The 17,795-nt window shown below is 47.8% G+C and overlaps 1 protein-coding gene across 1 annotated transcript; it reads right to left on the reverse strand.

Moving 5' to 3' along the window:
• Positions 1-6,615: 6,615 nt before the first annotated feature.
• Positions 6,616-12,536, reverse strand: GSTM1 (glutathione S-transferase mu 1). Its single transcript, XM_077952050.1, has 8 exons — positions 12,468-12,536; positions 12,122-12,197; positions 11,626-11,690; positions 11,236-11,317; positions 11,035-11,135; positions 9,984-10,079; positions 9,786-9,896; positions 6,616-7,152 (listed from the first exon to the last, which is right to left on the reverse strand). The coding sequence occupies exons 1-8, from the start codon at positions 12,501-12,503 to the stop codon at positions 7,063-7,065; spliced, it is 657 nt and encodes a 218-aa protein (XP_077808176.1). The 5' UTR covers positions 12,504-12,536; the 3' UTR covers positions 6,616-7,062.
• Positions 12,537-17,795: the final 5,259 nt, after the last annotated feature.

Raw genomic sequence — 17,795 nt, forward strand, 5'->3', positions numbered from 1 at the left:
TAAGCACCTGATGACTGCCACAGATATGGATATGAGTGATGCCAGTCACCACAGAGGCAGCCCCTTTCCCACTGTTCACCCACCCTTCCAAGCCTGCCAGAGACCCTCACCCAAAACGAATCGTCAAAATGTGCAAGCAGATGTTTTGATCTTTGGAGCCTTTAAAATAATGATCATCAACAGACAGATTTACCAGGAGAAAAGAGGATATCTTCCCTCAAAATCTCCTTGGCGTTTACCGCAAGGCATCTCAGACAGTTCTTTCCGTATAGAAAAAAAAACCCAGCTGTGGGCAGAAGCCACCCAGGTGCCGAGGCAAGTGACCGAGGGCAGGAGCTGTTCCAGTGTAATAAAATATATAAAACAAGAAGAGTTATACTAGATCTAGATCATAGACATGATTATATATGAATATCATTAATCATTAGTTTGTAGCAACTGCTCTTTATTCCACTATTATAATAATCCTTGCTCTACAATCATAACCTAGGAAAACCCAGGCCATAGAGAGATAGGAGCTGAAGGGACATAGTGAGAAGTGATCAGAAGATAAGAGTGTGAGCCCGGCCGGGCGCGTTGGCTCACGCCTGTAATCCCAGCCCTTTGGGAGGCCGACATGGGCGGATCACGAGGTCAGGAGATCGAAATCATCCTGGCTACCACGGTGAAACCCCGTCTCTACTAAAAAAATATGAAAAGCTAGCCGGGCGAGGTGGCGGGTGCCTGTAGTCCCAGCTACTGGGGAGGCTGAGGCAGGAGAATGGCGTGAACCCGGGAGGCGCCAGTGCACTCCAGGCTGGGTGACAGAGCGAGACTCCGTCTCAAAAAAAAAAGAGTGTGAGCCCTCTGTCACGCCTATACGGAGCCACCAGAGGGCTCCTTGGTCTCGCGGTAACACGAGTGTCTGGGATGACGCCCCTTACCAAGCAGACCCTGTTCTAGCGGTAGCGTCAGTGCCAAGGAAAAACACCCGTTACTTAGCAGACGGGGAAAGGGAGTCTCCATTTCCCCGGGGGAGTTTAGAGAAGACTCCCCTCCTCCACCTCTTGTGGAGGACCTGACATCAGTTAGGCCTGCCCCCACTTATCCGGAGGCCTAACCGTCTCCCTGTGGTGCTGTGCTTCAGTGGTCACATTCCTAGTCCACTTTCATGTTCCATCCTGTACACCTGGCTCTGCCTTATAGATAGCAGTAGCAAAATTAGTGAAAGTACTAAAAGCCTCTGATATGCAGAAATAATGGTGTAAGCTGTCTTCTCTCTCCCTCTCTCCACCTTGGCTGCCAAATAGGGAAAGGCTCCCTGTCCAGTGGACATGTGACCCACGTGACCTTACCTATCATCGGAGATGGCTCACACTCCTTACCCTGCCCCTTTGTCTTGTATCCAATAAATATCAGCGCAGCCTGGCATTCGGGGCCACTACTGGTCTCCGCGTCTTGGTGGCAGTGGTCCCCCAGGCCCAGTTGTCTTTTCATTTATCCCTTTGTCTTGTGTCTTTATTTCTACAATCTCTCGTCTCCGCACACGGGGAGAAAAACCCACTGACCCTGTGGGGCTGGTCCCTACACCCAGCTAATAGATATGTTGTAGTGTTTTGTCCTGTGTTCGATGTTTTAAAACTTACTTATTGATGACGGTGACCCACTTGTCTTTGGTTTTTTGTTTGTTTGTTTGTTTGTTTTTTGCTATGTGTAATAGTCAAGGTTCTTCAAACTTTGAAGTGACACCACTAAGATAAGCCTGTAGGAAATTTATGTGTTTATTTATAAATTTAGGTATCTCTCATGGGAATTGGCTCACACAATTTTGCAATGAAGTCCCATGATCATCTGCTGCAGGATAGAGAAGCAGGAAAGCCAGTTGTATCATTCAGTGTGAGTCTAAAGGCCTCAGAACAAGGGTGGGGTGTGAGGCGACGGTGTTAGACCCTGATCAAGTCTGAAGGCCAGAGAACCAGGAGTGTGGATGTCCCAGGATAGGTGGAGATGGAAGTCCCAGTCAGAGAGATCAAATGCACCCTTCCTCTGTCTTTTTCTTCTCTCTGGACCTTGACAGTTTGTTGGAAGCCCCCTCCATTGCTGAGAGAAATCTTGGCTCAGTCTTCTGATTCAAAGGCCAATCTCTTCTGGAAACTCCCTCACAAATACAATAATTTTACCATGTGAGTATCCCTTAGCTTGGTCAAGTTAATGCACAAAATTAACCATCATATTATGCCACAGAAAACCAAGAACAAAATCACAATTAATTACATTGAGCCTGTGGGAGAAAAAGCCTTGACTGCCACGAGATCATTCTTACCCTTTCTCCAGGAGTTGACTAAGCCACAGGCAGAGAATGGGTAAACAGAGAGTTTTCTGCAGGAGAGTCATGAACAGGTAGATTCATAGAGTGTGATTCATTGGCAGAAACATGCACAACCAATAAACAAAAAAGGTGAAGGAAGAAAACTTGAAGGTATTCTTTTTTTTTTTTTTTTTGAGATGGAATCTCATTCTGTCTCAGTGCAATGTGCAATGGCACGATCTTGGCTCAGTTCAACCTCTGCCTCCCAGGTTCAAGCGATTCTTGTGCCTCAGCCTCCTGAATAGCTGGGACTACAGGTGCCCACCACCACGCCTGGCTAATTTTTGTATTTTTAGTAGAGACAGGGTTTCACCACATTGGCTAGGCTGGTCTCAAACTCCTGATCTCAAGTGATCCACCCGCCTCGGCCTCCCAAAGTGCTGGGATTACAGGCATGAGCCACCACACCCAGCCAGAAAATTTGAAGGTGTTCTTATTTTTTAAAAAATCATAAGATGAAATCTCCATCTCCTAAGTGTCTAAAATAGTGCAGAAAGGTCCGTGTACCCTGCTGGTGGCACCATAAATTAAGTTATTCTCTCTGGAGAGCAATCAAATTATCTGTTATAATACCATTAAACCATTCTCCCCTTTTACCTTGTAGTAATCGCCTCTGGGGATCTACTCAAAGTAACCAAAAGCGGGACGGAATTGTTGAAACATGATCACCCTGCTCTAAAAACAAATACATAAGTTAGAAAAATTCACATATCCCATAGCATAAGAATGACTAGGCAAACTACAGTTTATCCACAGGAACTAATGTTAGATAGCCATTAATATTAGAAGTAGGCATGCATATAGACTGCCAACATATACAGATTTTGTTTTGTTTTGTTTTTGAGACAGCATCTTGTTCTGTTGCCCAGGCTGGAGAGAAGCGGCACGATATTGGCTCACTGCAGCCTCCGCCTCCCAGGTTCAAGCGATTCTCTGCCTTAGCCTCCTGAGTAGCTGGGACTACAGGAAAGGGCCACCACACCTGGCTAATTTTTATATTTTTACTAGAGAAGTGGTTTCGCCATGTTAGCCAGCATGGTCTCGATCTCCTAACCTTGTGATCTGCCTGCTTTGGCCTCCCAAAGTGCTGGGATTACAGTCATGAGCCACCCCGCCCAGCCCATGTACAGATTTTTAAGTAAAATGTTAGGCCAGGCGTGGTGCTCACACCTGTAATCCCAGCACTATGAGGGGTAGAGGTGGGTGGATAACTTGAGGCCCGGATTTTGAGACCAGCCTGGATATCATGACAAAACGTCATTTCAACTAAAAATACAAAAATTAGCCAGGTGTGGTGGTGTATGCCTGTAGTCCCGGCAACTCAGGAGGCTGAGGCACGAGAATCGCTTGAACCCAGGAGGCGGAGGTTGCAGTGAGCTGAGACTGTACCATTGTGCTCCAGCCTGGGCAACAGAGTGAGACTCTGTCTCAAAAAAAAAAAAAGTAAAATATTAAAGAGAAAAAACTGTAGAATCTAAGAGTATACATGCACACCAGTCTCACCTATCCAAAGAAGTAGGCATGAATACAAATCTAAAGATAATTTGAAATGACACCATTAAGATGATCCTATAATTTGCTTAACAACTATTCAATGAGCACCTAATATGCTCAGGGACTGTCCTAGATGATGTGCAAACACCTGTAACATCAGTGAACAAGAAGAGACAAAAACACATGCCCTCATGACGTTGACATCTTATGCGGGAAAGCAAACAAACAAGAGCACACAAATAATGTAAGACACATGTGCATGCTTTTCACTGAAGTGTAATGTACATACAGTGCACAGGCCTTAAGTGTGCTATTCTGTGGGCATTTCCACTCGTATACTCTTCTGGAATCACCTCCCAGATAAAGAGAGAAAACTTACAGCACTCCACCAGGTGCCTTCAATAGGCAACCTTCCAGTTCTCACCAGGGTTACCAATCACCTGACCTGTGATACCATGGACTCATTTCCCTCTCCTGGTTCTCGTGTAAGTGGAATGAGATCGTGTGTCCTTTCTCCTGTCTGGATCCTTTTACTCCACACGTCCGTGAGGCCCATCCATGTTTTTGCACATAGCGTTAGCACGTTTATTTTCATTATAGCGGAGTAAGTATTCCATTATACGAATGATGGAATTATGTTGATAAACCAAGTTCATTTGTTCGTTCTTCTAGTCATGGAATTTGGGTTGTTTTCAGGTATTGGCTATTTAAAATAAAGCTGCTTTTGACATCATTATACCTGGCTCTTGGAATCCAACAGGACTCATTCCTGTAGAGTAGGACTTCTGGGTCCTGGGTAGATGTATGTTTAGCCCCAGCTGACACTGCCAGTATTCCAAAGTGACTTTCCCACCAGCAAGGCATGACAGTTCCAGTTACTCCACAAATCACCAACAATTGTCAGTCCTTTCAATGTCAGCCATTCTAGTGGGGATACAGTAGGATCTACGGGTTTTTAACTTTCTGCTGTCTAATGATGTTGAACACCTTCTCACGAGCTTATTGGCCATTTGGATATTCTGACTCATTTGTTAATTAGTTGTATTTTTAGATCTACACTTTTTGCAGAAGAGACCTTTGTTGATTTGTAACAAATTCTCTCTGCTGAGCCTTGTATGAATACTTGACCTACAGACTGAACAACTATTTCTGACATCACAGCTTAGGGACTGCTAAGCTATGAGATTCTTCCTCCGAAGCAGCTCACTCTCCAGTGAGATTTTAAATTACTTCAAGAAGATGCAATGCAGATAAAGCTATGGGATTGCTGTCAGGGTGGAGGAAGCCTGTGCTTAGAATGTTTCGGCAAGGATGTGAGTCAGCAAGACATCAACCTGTAGATCCCCGCGCAGTCTTTGGAATTACAGACCTCAGAATGGCAGAAAATGCTTAAGTAAAAAAGCAAAAGATATGGTCAGGTGCAGTGGCTCATGCATGTAATTCCGGCACTTTGGGAGGCTGAGGTGGGTGGATCACAAGGTCAGGAGTTCGAGACCAGCCTGGCCAACATAGTGAAAACCCACCTCTAAACCAAAAATACAAAAATTATCTGGGCACAGTGGTGCGTGCCTGTAGTTCCAGCTACTCGGGAGGCTGAGGCAGGAGAATCCTTTGAACCCGGGAAGGGGACGTTGCAGTGAGCCAAGATCACACCACTGCACTCCAGCCTGGGCAACAGAGTAAGATTCCCTCTCAAAATAATAACAATAATAATAACTTTAAAAAATCAAAGGATGCAGTCAGACGCATCCACCTACTCACCAGAAATGCTCAATTTCAGAAAAGAGTGGGTAAGTCTATTAGAGGTCTGAAGGTTTTCATCATAGAATTCTATCCCCAGCTGATATGGTTTGGCTGTGTCCCCACCCACATCTTACCTTGAATTGTAATAATCCCCAGGTGTCAAGCATGGGAGACAGGTGGAGATAACTGAATCATGGGGGCAGTTTTCCCCATACTGTTCTCGTGGTAGTGAATAATCTCACGAGATCTGATGGTTTTATAAGTGGGAGTTCCCCTGCACAGGCCCTCTTGCCTGCTGCCATGGAAGATGTGACTTTGCTCCTCATTTGCCTTCTGCCATGGTTATGAGGCCTCCTAGGCCCTGTGGAACTGTGAGTCCTTTAAACCTCTTTCCTTTATCAATTACCCAGTCTCAGGTATGTCTTTATTAGCAGTGTGAGAACAGACTAAAACATCAGCCAGAGTATTCAGTAAGTATGTAAAGACACTTTCAGTTGTGCAAGGACTAAAGACATTTCTCTCACAGGTACCCAGGAAACAGAGGAAATAAACCCAGAGAGAACGTCCTGATGACAGCTGTGCAGCAAGCCTGGAGAGGGTACCTGGAAGCCATCTGAGAAAATCAATAGAGATTGGGTCCTGGAGACCTAACAGAAGTGATGCAGTCATATAGTGGAGAAGGTAAAAGAGACCCTGGTTCTCTCTGATGGAGATTCCACCCCCTTGGGGTCCTATTCAATGAGACACAAGCTCTGGGTAATTATGGAAAGCACTCAGTAAGGCTGGATGAATGAATGGGAGACCCAGGCCCAGAAAGAGACATTCTTTCCACAGAGCCTCAGGGAGCTTCCTGCTCTGAGTCTGTCAGAAATGGGAGCAAGAATTGTCAAATGCCTTACTATGCCCAGCAGACTCCGTTAGAACCCGGCCACTGCCAGGATCACCAGCCAGTCCCTTGGAAGAGGCAGTGACAGACAGACAGTCTGGGTAGATGGCCAGGAGCAAATAAGACAAGACACAGCAAATGTGATTGAGGCTTTACTTCGATCAGGTAGGCCTAAGGCAGGGGCCATGTTACAGGAGCAGGGCCTATAAACCAGTCAATGCTGCTCTTTCATTCAGCACGGGTACAGCTTGGGGCTGAGCTCCACAGGCGAGGGGCTAGGCAGGCCCCTCAAAGCAGACACAACCACTAACAGGAAGGAAGGTCAGGCTGGCTTTAGTGCCGCGAAGGGTAATATTGGGAGGGGGATGTTCATGAAGGAAAGTGGGTAACTGAGGCTTTAAAGCACCTGCATGGGACAGGGGTTTAGGGGAGGTGAAGACGGGGACAATAAAGTCTTAGGGGTAAAGATGGGAATAAACAGGAGAAAGGAATGAGGAGCCAGGTGCTGGGATGCAGAGTCCAGCTGCGCTCCACAGCCTGGGCAGAGGGCTGAGTATGGGCACCTCACTCCCACCTCCTGGCCTTCCAGGCATTACTTGTTGCCCCAGACAGCCATCTTTGTGAACACAGGTCTTGGGAGGAAGCGGCTGGACTTCATGTAGGCAGAGATCTTCTCCAAGCCCTGAGACGGGGGAAAATAAGGCCAGAGCTCAAGGTCAGCTGCCCATGGGGACAGCCCCACTGCAGACACAGCAGGTCAGGGCCTTGGCCACAGCCTTTCCACGTGGGCTCAAGTGCTGGGACATCACACAGCCTCTTAGGGTCCCCAGATCTGCAGAGTTAACTCTTCCAGCTTCCTTTAAGTAATGCTATACCACAGTAACAGCTAGCACTTATGGAGATTCTACACTGTGCTGGCTGCTCTGTACCCAAGAGAAATTATAATACAAGCTTAGAAAATCCACTTGACTGCTCTGCAAGGCTGAATCTATTACCATCGTTTCTCATGTGGGAAACAGAAGTTCAGCAACTACCTCACATTTAAATACCTAGTAAGGGGAACAGGGCTACAATGTAGCCTGGTTCTGTCTCTCTCTGGTTCTGGCCTCTTTCTGCCAAATACTCTTCTTCTTCTGCCCCACCACCCCTCACACCGGGCCCTGTCACCCCTTGACTGCACAAACAGTCTCCTTTTCCACAGGGAGGCTCTTGGCTTGTCTGGGTGTAGACACACAGAAGGGACCTCCAGCAGAACAAACGGGCTCACAACACACTCACCCAATGTCTCAGTAAAACCTGGATGAAAGTGGAATGGGGGGTGGCAGCGCATAAGAAAATGAAAGGTGAGACTAGGCTCTAATCATTCCCCTTAAAGCGGAAAGTCCAAAGTTCTCCATCTAATACCTGAGCAGAATCTCACTGTGCCCTAACCCATGGCATCTCCAGCCCTGCTGCTGCAGATCAGGCTACAAGACACTCAGATGTGCTGTGCACAATCTTACCAGGATTGAATTCCCATATAAAGTATTCAAAAAGATCCAGCCAGGCATGGTGGCTCACACCTGTAATTCCAGCATATTGGGAAGCCGAGGTAGGTGGATCACCTGAGTTCAGGAGTTCGAGACCAGCCTGGTCAACATGGTGAAAGCCCATCTCTACTAAAAATAGAAAAATTAGCTGAGTGTGGTAGCGGCTACTTGTAATCCCAGCTACTCAGGAGGCTGAGGCAGAGAATTGCTTAAACCCAGGAGGCAGAGGTTGCAGTAAGCCTAGATCACGCCACTGCACTCCAGCCTGGGCAACAGCAAGACACAATCTCAAAAAAAAAAAAAAAAAAAAAAATTCCCGGACTGCTTGTTCTCAAACTGATTGACCTTGGCATGTCACAGGCCAGAGACCTCAGCTGTCCTCCACCCCTCCCTTCCCACCACATCTTACATAACTCCAAGGCCACTTAAGCCTGGACCAGAACCAGAGCTGATGGGAACTAGCTAAGCAAGCAGATCTCTTGATGGGGAGTGGGAAAGGGAAACAGATTCTAGGCTCAGAAGCCCTTTGGACTAGTGCCTCAAATTCCCAAATCTGTCCTAAAGCAGGATTTGCTGCTCTCAAACAAGATCAACACGGGTGAGGGATGCTTCTCCGTGAGTGAGGGCAGGCCCCGGGCCCAGTACCCAGGTGGTGCCACACACCCCTCAAGGGTTGCTCTGCCGGCAGGCCTCTCACTGCACTCTTTTCCGGGATGGGGCGGTCATCTATGCATCTCCCACTGTGCCTCACACCCTGCCTCATGCAGAGGAGAAGGTCAGTAAACAGGAGTAAAACCAGCGTGCCACTCATCTCACAGGGGGAACACGTGGAACATTGGAGGGAAAAAAGAGAAGAGGAGTAGCACTTAGGGAGGCCAAGGCGGGCAGATCACCTGAGGTCAGGAGTTTGAGACCAGCCTGGCCAAATGGTGAAACCCCGTCTCTACTAAAAATACAAAAATTAGCTGGACATAGTGGCGCACACCTGTAATCCCAGCTACTCTGGCAGCTGAGGCAGGAGAATCGCTTGAACCCAGGAGGCAGAGGTTACAGTGAGCCAAGATTACTCCACTGTACTCCAGCCTGGGCAACAGAGCAAGATTCTGTCTCGAAAAAAAAAAAAAAGGAAGACAGGTGGAGTAAGAAAGTGCCCCAGCACTGGGCATTTCAACATAAACTCCTTTAACAGGGGCACCCACATATGTACCTTAATCCAGCTCCAGCCACAGCCCTGGCTCTCAGGACTCCCCACACAGGGGTCCGATCATGCAAAGCTTCTGGAGGTAGCAATGAATATTGCCCGTGGGTTTAGCACTAGACATCAACGCCACCGTTGGGCCAGTCCTACTATTGCCAGCTCCATCCATGGTCACGAAGTGCTCTGCCTCTTCCAAAGTGTCCTGGGCTGTGAAACCCAGGCTAGGGGAAGCCTAAGGCTTTTTCTCTGGTCACATACAGGAGAGCCCTGACTGCCACCCATAGATCCAGAGGCTCATAGAGAGCCCAGCACAGCCTCCACCGGCTCTGGGACCCTGAGCAATGCCTGACCATCTCATTCTCAGTTTCCTTATCTCCAAAATGGGCGAGATAATTCTGTCACCCTGTTGGAATGTTATAAAATTCAAATTCCACACAATAGGTATAATGTGCTGGGCACGGTTCGTGGCATGAAGCCAATGCTCAATAAATGCAAGTTATTCTATGTGTAGCTCCAGGACTGGGAAAGCATCTCAAAGGAGGGAAAGGAACAAGGGGCATCAAAGAGAAAGGAGGATGGGGGCATCACCTCAAAGCGGGAGATGAAGTCCTTCAAATTTGGGAAGGCATCCAAACACTTGGGCTCAAATGTATGGTGCAGGTCAAGGACATCATAGACGAGAAAATCTACAAAAGTGATCTGCACAAGGCCAAGAATATGTGGGCTGGAACCTCCACAACACATGAAGCAAAACAGATCTCATTCCCTATATCACTCCTTCTTTACCGTGTCTCCTGCAAACCATGGCCGCTTCCCCAGAAACTGTGAATAGAGCTTTAGCTTTTCAGGGAGTTCCTCCAAGTATTTTGGCTTCAGTTTCTCCTGAGGCAGAAAACAGCTGTCACCACCCTCAGACAAAAGCTCCCTGCATAGACATGGCCTCCCCAGGGCTGTGGATGGCCCAGGCTAGCCGTGGGCAAGCAGCCGTCTTCCCCGCAACTAAAACTGGGGCAGTGCCCAGGCTTCAGTTGGATACATCAGCAATTATTAGACTCCGACTGGGTGCCAGACCCTATCTGAAGTGATCAGAAGGCAGAGAGGAATGAGATGCCGTCCCTGAATCTGTTATCACTGACCTCCCAATAACCTCTGGGTCAGCCCCAGTGGCGCCCGAGCACCTGGCAGCATTTGGACCCAGACATGGGCAGAATCAAGGATGCAAAGAACTACAGGAGCTCAGGGAAAGAAGTAGAAAGTTCCTCCTAATGGGGTGGCAAGAGAAAACATGGACATTGACCAGTTTCCAGGGAGATAAGAAGTTCAGGTTGAAAGGAAAGAGGGAGAGGAATAAAGGCCCGCTGGCTGCCTCTGAGCTGCCTGTTATGAAAATGCGTGGATCCCTATGCATGTCAATGACAGCACTTGGAAAACTGTTGAGGAAAAGATGCAATTCAACGGTGCCATTACATTCCTCTGTCTTGTACTTGAGTCTGTATATTCTAGGAGCAGGCAGGTGATGTGAACTGGCTGAGAGAAATGACCCAGGACAGAAGTCAGAGGCCAGAGGCGATGAAGGAGATTCTGAACATGAACTTTACCATCTAGGAATTGAATTTCTACCCTGGGATGCCTGGATCGTGTCCTAAGATTGCTGGGAATTGCCTCTGCTTTTGTTGACGTGACATTGGAGTTGTGAGAATAACTGTTGATAGTATGGGAAAGCACTTGGAGGATGAGTGGTACCAAGGACTTAAGAAAAGACCAGTGTGTGCAGGAATGCAAGAGTCCGGGCCCCAAATCCAAACTCTGCCAGGTGCAGATCACTGGGGAGACTCGCAAATTCTGGGTTGTGGCAGATCATGACCAGCTGCATATGGTTGTCCATGGTCTGGTTCTTCATAATGTGCACACGAATCTTCTCCTCTTCTGTCTCCCCACCTGCCACCCACAAAACACAGAGTCTTTCTGAGCATCGCACCCCAATCCAGCCAAGGAGGAGGCCACCTTCCCCCCACACACTGCAACAAACCACACTCACACAGGTTGTGCTTACGGGCAATGTAGCGCAGGATGGCATTGCTCTGGGTGATCTTGTGAGTCCCATCAATCAAGTAGGGCAGCTGGATGAATGGGAAACCAGGGAAGCGCAGTTGGGCCACCAGGTTCCCCAGCAACCCCTTCTCATAAGCAAGGGCAGAGAGGAGACCCGGCACTCACTGTGCCTGCTCATGGCAGGCCTGAGATAGAAATACTGTCATATGGACAAATGAGCTTGGACACAGAACATCATGGAAGGGCTATGTAGACAGCCAGGAGTGAGGGAATTGGGCAGAAGACTCCTGATCTTGACCCCTCTAAGCTGGGAGAGGAAATGGGGTCAGAGACACGTTACACTTACCCCCAAAACCGCCCCTTCCCCTGCACCTACATTGGGAAAGTCCAGGCCCAGCTTGAATTTTTCATTCAGCCACTGGCTTCTGTCATAGTCAGGAGCTGTGGTGGGGAAGATGAAGTGAAAACAAACCTCCCCAGAGCCCAGCCCTCCTTTCCCGGGACCCTCCCAAGGAGCCAGTGGCAAGACCCCTGAGACAGGTGGATCTAGAATCTGACCACTCAGGCCCGCATCCCAAGGTTCAGAGAGAAAGAATCCCGGTGAGGGCTCTGGACCTCACAAGGCTAAGGCTTCCAGGATTTAGGCAAGCCCTGAGGTACACCCAACCCAATTACCCAGACAGGGGGCTCAGCATCCCGACCCAGCATTCTGCCTTGCAAGGCCAGAGGGCTCCCTCACAGGGGCTCAGGGAAGGGACAGCCTGCAGCTCCAGCAGGGGAGGCCTGCAGAGGCAGCCACAGCTGGCCACCATGGGTTGCTTGGTGCCAACTCAGCGGGAGTGGGCAGGCCCCAGACAGGAAGGTGCCATTACCATCCTCCCTAAAGTACTTCTTTTCCTCATAGCTTGAGTCTGTGTATTCCAGGAGCAGGCGGATGACGTGGGCCAGCTGGGAGAGAGGGCCGGCAGCTCGGGTCAGAGATGGAGGGTCCCTGACTTGGTGACTTTGTCTGCAACAGGAACACCCCCAGTTTACACTGCACGCACACATCGCCTCCTCTGCCCACCCCCACCCCCAAATACACACACACACAGTCTTGCACAGGCCCTTCTGAGGGAGACCTCCCTGAAGAGGAAGGATCCCTAGAGCCCGTCCCTCAGCTGCTCCACACTTCCCACCCTGCGCCCTGGTCCCACCGTCCAGGGGACCCTCGCTCACCCCTCGGATGTCCCAGTACCCCAGGGTCATGGACATGGTGCCTGTTGGTGCGGATTCTGCAGACAGGCCACAACCGGGGTACAGACTGTAAGAGCTCCACAGAGGGGAAAGGAGGGGCCTTGCTGCGATCCCGCCCCTTGGCCCGCCAAGCCCCCGAAACGCCGCAGTCTGTGGCCCCGGAGCGCGCCTCTGGGGCCGGAATCAGTAAGACCCACGCCCGCCTCCCAGCCCCGAGGGTTCCCGGAGCGAGGTCAGGACGCCCAGAAGCCGAAAGCGGGAATCACCCTCGCCAGCTTCCCCAACCCACCCTGAGGCTCCACGAGTCCATCCAGCCCTTGCTAGGTCTACAGCGACCTGGCCCTGCGCTTGAAACAACAGCCAGATCCTAAAGGAGCAAAAAGCTCTTCTCCCTTCTCTTCCCTGCCCGCGGAATCCCTCAGCCTTCTCTCTGCTGCCGAGTTCCCGCGGGCTCTGGGAGACTCGGGCTGCAGGGATCAGACTAAAAGGTGGTGGCCCCAACCTGGGAATTTAATTCAGCCCGTCACTGTAAGAGCAGGACTTCCTCTGATTCGAAAGCTACTCCGAGGGCTTTGTCTCCCCTCTAGCCCCGCCTACACAGGAACGGTGTCAGTGGTATGGGAAGGACCCCCAAGAAATGGGTCAGAGTAAAGGAAATGTGGTCTGTGTTTTCTGTTAGGTGCCCTCGGGTACTGAGTCCTTTGGTCATCTGACTACATACTATGTAAAGTAGCCACTTCGTATTTTGGCACAATTTATGAATCTAAATTAAAGGATCAGACCCAGCAAGTTGGTGAGGTATCTGAGGTGCCCCCTGGAAATGTCCAGCCAGTCCACTAGACCACATAGTCTCACATAGACCAAAACAGCAACAGCAGCAGTGAGTGCAGTGGCCACAGAGGGCAGGCGAGGGAGGGTGGAAGAACTTCCGGGACCAAACGGAAGGTCAGGCTGCTATTTCGCTAGGCCCAATAACCAGATGCAGATCACCTGGAGAGGAAGAGAGGTTTTTATTTCTGCAACTGGTTACAGGGAGAAGGTCTGGAAATTACCACCAGACCAACTCAAAATTACAAAGTTTTCCAGAGCATCTATACCTTCTAAGCTATATGTCTACAAGTGAGTGTGCATCATCTAAAGACATAAGTGATTGACTTCTTTAACCTATAACTAAGTTCTGGGTCCTGAGACCTTACTCTGGAGCCTCAGTCTATTTACTTTATCTAAATGGGTCCAGGTGCCAGGGGTGATTACCCTTATCTCGTTTCCTGCTACCTCACGGAGGTGTGGGGAGTTCCCTCAGACCCCCAATAAAACTTGTTTAATGCTAAATGGGTCCTGTTAAGAATTCCTTCGTTATTTTGTCATGCTTTAAGGCCCAAGAAAGGCCTAAGCAAAACTGTTGGTGGGCTTTTGTTACGTTCCAGCCTTTGTATAAAGGCACCGGCTTTTTTTTTTTTTTTTTCTTAGCTTTTAATATCTAATCACTCAGTCAGTACTGAGCCGGTTGTTATGGAGGCCTGTGTTAGTGAGACCTGGTCTGCCACACAACCTGTCATCAGAGAAGCCAGAACCCTGTCCTGCTGAAGAGGGAGGTCAGAGTATGGTGGCCAGAGAGGAGCCTGAGGGCTCCCCACAGGACCACAGGCTGGGACCCTCACCTCTCCAGATCCACCGTTCTGGACCTGGACCTGGCTCCTGACCCATGTGTGTTCTTCAGTGTGAGATGGTGGCTCCAGTGGCCTTTGAAGTCACACTGTGATATGTGACTCGTGGTACAAGCTCCACAAAAACAACGTTCAACCTGCCAACTTTCTTCTTTCAAGGTAGAAAGGAGACTATTTCGAAAGAGTTGTGCAATGGCTTGGCCTGGGGTTGACTTTGCTTTGTTTAAAGGATATTACAAATAATAATGGATATATGAAAACAGATGATAGACCTTTAAGGAGAAATCTTTTTACAATGTAAAGGACAAGGTTATTGCACTGTGCTCTCTCTCTCTCTCTCTCTCTCTCTCTCTCTCTCTATATATATATATATATATATATATATATATTTGGTAATTAGCTAAAACATTGTTAGGACTCCAGAGCATGAACCCAGTATATCAAAAAAGTTTCAAACCACCTGGATAACGTGTGGATTGGGGTTGAGTGGCACAGGTAGATTTCATCACATCCCTATTAGGCCACAGAAATCAGGTGGTCGGCAGGTGTCTGCTAAGTTGGGGCACTTGGACACTGTGTCACTGAGGATGGCAAGGCGCAGTCCTTGTTGCAAACACTCCCCACCCATCCAGACCTGGGCAGTACTCCCAGCTCAAATACCTGGTAGGTATCCACGTTTAGGAAGCAGTTTTGGCCTCAAAGTGAATTCTCATGTAGATTTTCCTGCATTGAGGCAATAGCACCAGCACAGACACAAGTGCCTGGCCCTAGGAATTGTTACATTTCTCATTATGCATTAAGAGTTTATGATTCTGAGTTTGTCCATCTTGAGCTGTGAAAGATAAAATGTCTAGATCCAACTAAAAGAAATGAATTTTTAAGAAAGCTAACACTCATGAGAATAATAATTTTGAAACACATAGAACCGGTACTGTTACATTGGTATTCACATATTTGGTAATTCCTCTAATGAAACAACAGTTGTTGAGATCCTACCACATTCCAGGCACTATGAATAAAACAATGCTTCAAGGACACTGTACTTTGCCCATCTCCAACTACATATCAGGTGGGAACTTCAGGGGAGAGATTTTGAAAATACGGGACACTTCTTAGTGTTTTTGCACACTGAGAAGAAGTGGAGTGGGAGAGGGATTGAGTGCAGGAGAGAGAAGCAGTGCCTGCTGTTGCAAGGACTCTGAGGAGCCAGGAAGATGGGCCCCAGGCCCCAGGTGGCTTCTTCAGAAGGAGGAGTATAGCTCTGCGGAAGGCAGGAAGGGCTGGACCAGCAGGATCTCCAAAGTAGCTGCCACAGTGGCCACGAGAATCACACCAGCAGGGCAGTGCGTCTGTGGATGGGGAACTGGAGCAGCGGGGATGAGGGAAGATGCAAGTGTTCTGAAGGAAGGGGTTGTAGCCAGTTGTCACCACACAGAAACTCAGTCCCGACAGGGCCAGGTCTTCTGGATTTGTATGTGCTGTCCGAACTGCAAAATGTGGACAAGTTCTAATTTTTAAAACAGCGCTGGCACAGACAGTCAAAATGCACTGGGTCCCATTTTACCAAGGGCCTGTAAGGGGACCTCTGGACTGGATTTCATAATTCCTTCTGTCTCTTCTGTCAACATTCTTATATTCTCAAGTCAAATTAACAGAAAATCTACATAAAATGTTGTCAGAATTTTGAAAACCAATCTATTAGAAACAAATACTGACAGACAATAAAATGTATCCTACTTCATGGAAATGTATTAAAGTCTCTTAAATATTGTTTGGGTGAACTTAGGAAATCCAAAATATAAAGAATCTTTGCTTCAATCTGAAAAGAAGAAAATAAAAATCACCATATCCAAGATGCTACCAAATTCGAATTGAGAAAACATTTTTCCAACATGCCTGTGATACCAAAAATAAGGCAAACAAACTAGAATTTCAAGAAAGTAGAAAAGGAACAAAGTTAGAGATGGAAAAAGAAGGGGAAGCAAGAAGTTACCTTAAGAAGAATATTGAAACTAACCAATTTGCTTGTTATACATAATAGATTATTTTCTTGAAAGTTAGCTGATTAACAGAGTATTAGTACAACAAAAACAAAAAATAAAATTACAAGTTAATGCAAATCAGAAAGAAGATGTAGTATAAGTGATTTTTTTTTAATTGGGGAAACATTTTTTCTAAACTCAATGTTAACTGATGTTACCACCAAGCGGAAGAAACACAAACAGGCCAAAACATGATAAGAGATAGAGATTCTGAATGAAGTAATAAAAGAGCAATAAAGAAAAATAACAACACAAAAGGGCATTTTATCCTTAGCTTTTGGCTGGATATGTTTTCAAAAATTTTGAAAATGGCGTGGATGACACAGATTGTCATCAACATAAACGACAGACATGACCTAACATGGGAAGGACTACACAGGCAAGGATGATTATAAATCACTGTCACTTCTCAGCCTGAATCCAAACGTCAAGAATGCCGCCTCAGAGAAAAGAAAATGGTGTTTTTCTTATAATTGGAGTTGTGCTCATAGGGAGCTTGCTGGGGGAGAGAGAGACAGAAAGGCGGGGGCAGGAGGAGGGGCAGAGGGTACTCTGGGGGGCAGAAAGCCCATGTGGGAACACTAGTATCTAGGGTAATCAGAGTCATTTATAATCTTTCTACAAACTTCTCAAACTCTGACACTAGATCAAAATAAAAGGTAAAAAAACATTAAATATACATGTAATCATTAATAAGTATTAATAATACTTACATTATTAAATGTTGCATCAATAAGGACATAACTATATGAGTTACATTATGATTTTTTAAAATTATTATTATTTCTGAATGCCAGTATCCATCCAGGCCACCACTGGATGTGATTCAAGTGAAGGTGATTTTGCCCCTCAGGGGACATGTACGTCTGCCTGGAGACTTTGTTCACTGTAAACAGCAGGAAGCGCCCATGCTATTAGTGGGGAGAGGATGGGTAGGATGCTGAGCGCCCTGCGATGCTCAGGACAGCGCCTCACAACAAAGAACTCTGCCCTGCAAATCTCTGTGCAGCTGAGGTTAAGAAACCCTAGTCTATGAGCCAGGACTGGGTCAAAAGCTGCAGTGGGAGAAACAAGGTCCTCGAAATTCTGGTGGCAGGAAGGAGACCAAAGGACCCACTTCCCTGGACACCAGCTGGCAGAAGGGAGGACCTAGAGACAATCTCAGCTGGCGCAGTCCCTGCGGGCATCAAGCTGCTCATCAGCAATGAGAGAAGGAGAATTGGGCAGGGAAATGGTCTACTAGGTGGACAGGCTGGGGGCAGCCTCGTCTTCCAGGATACAGGGTAGGGAGTGGTGGGACTCTCTCTGGCAGCCAGACAGCAGGCCTCCCCTGCAGCTCTGAGCACATTGTTCCAGAGCCAGGCAGCCCGAGCTCAGCACCATGTGGTAATTCTTCTAGAGCTACTGGGGCAAAGCTAGGCAGGATGAAATGAACTTATTTTCAAAAGGTATCCACCCTGATTGAGAAAGGTGTGTAGAAAGTTGCTACAAGTCACTGCCAACCTGTAATGGCTTGACTAGACCCTCCCTGCATTTAACACCCCCATAGGGGTGACCAAAACTCAAATATACAATAAGCACCTGATGACTGCCACAGATAT

Source organism: Macaca mulatta, chromosome 1, assembly GCF_049350105.2.
Source record: "Macaca mulatta isolate MMU2019108-1 chromosome 1, T2T-MMU8v2.0, whole genome shotgun sequence".
Classification (NCBI taxonomy): domain Eukaryota; kingdom Metazoa; phylum Chordata; class Mammalia; order Primates; family Cercopithecidae; genus Macaca; species Macaca mulatta.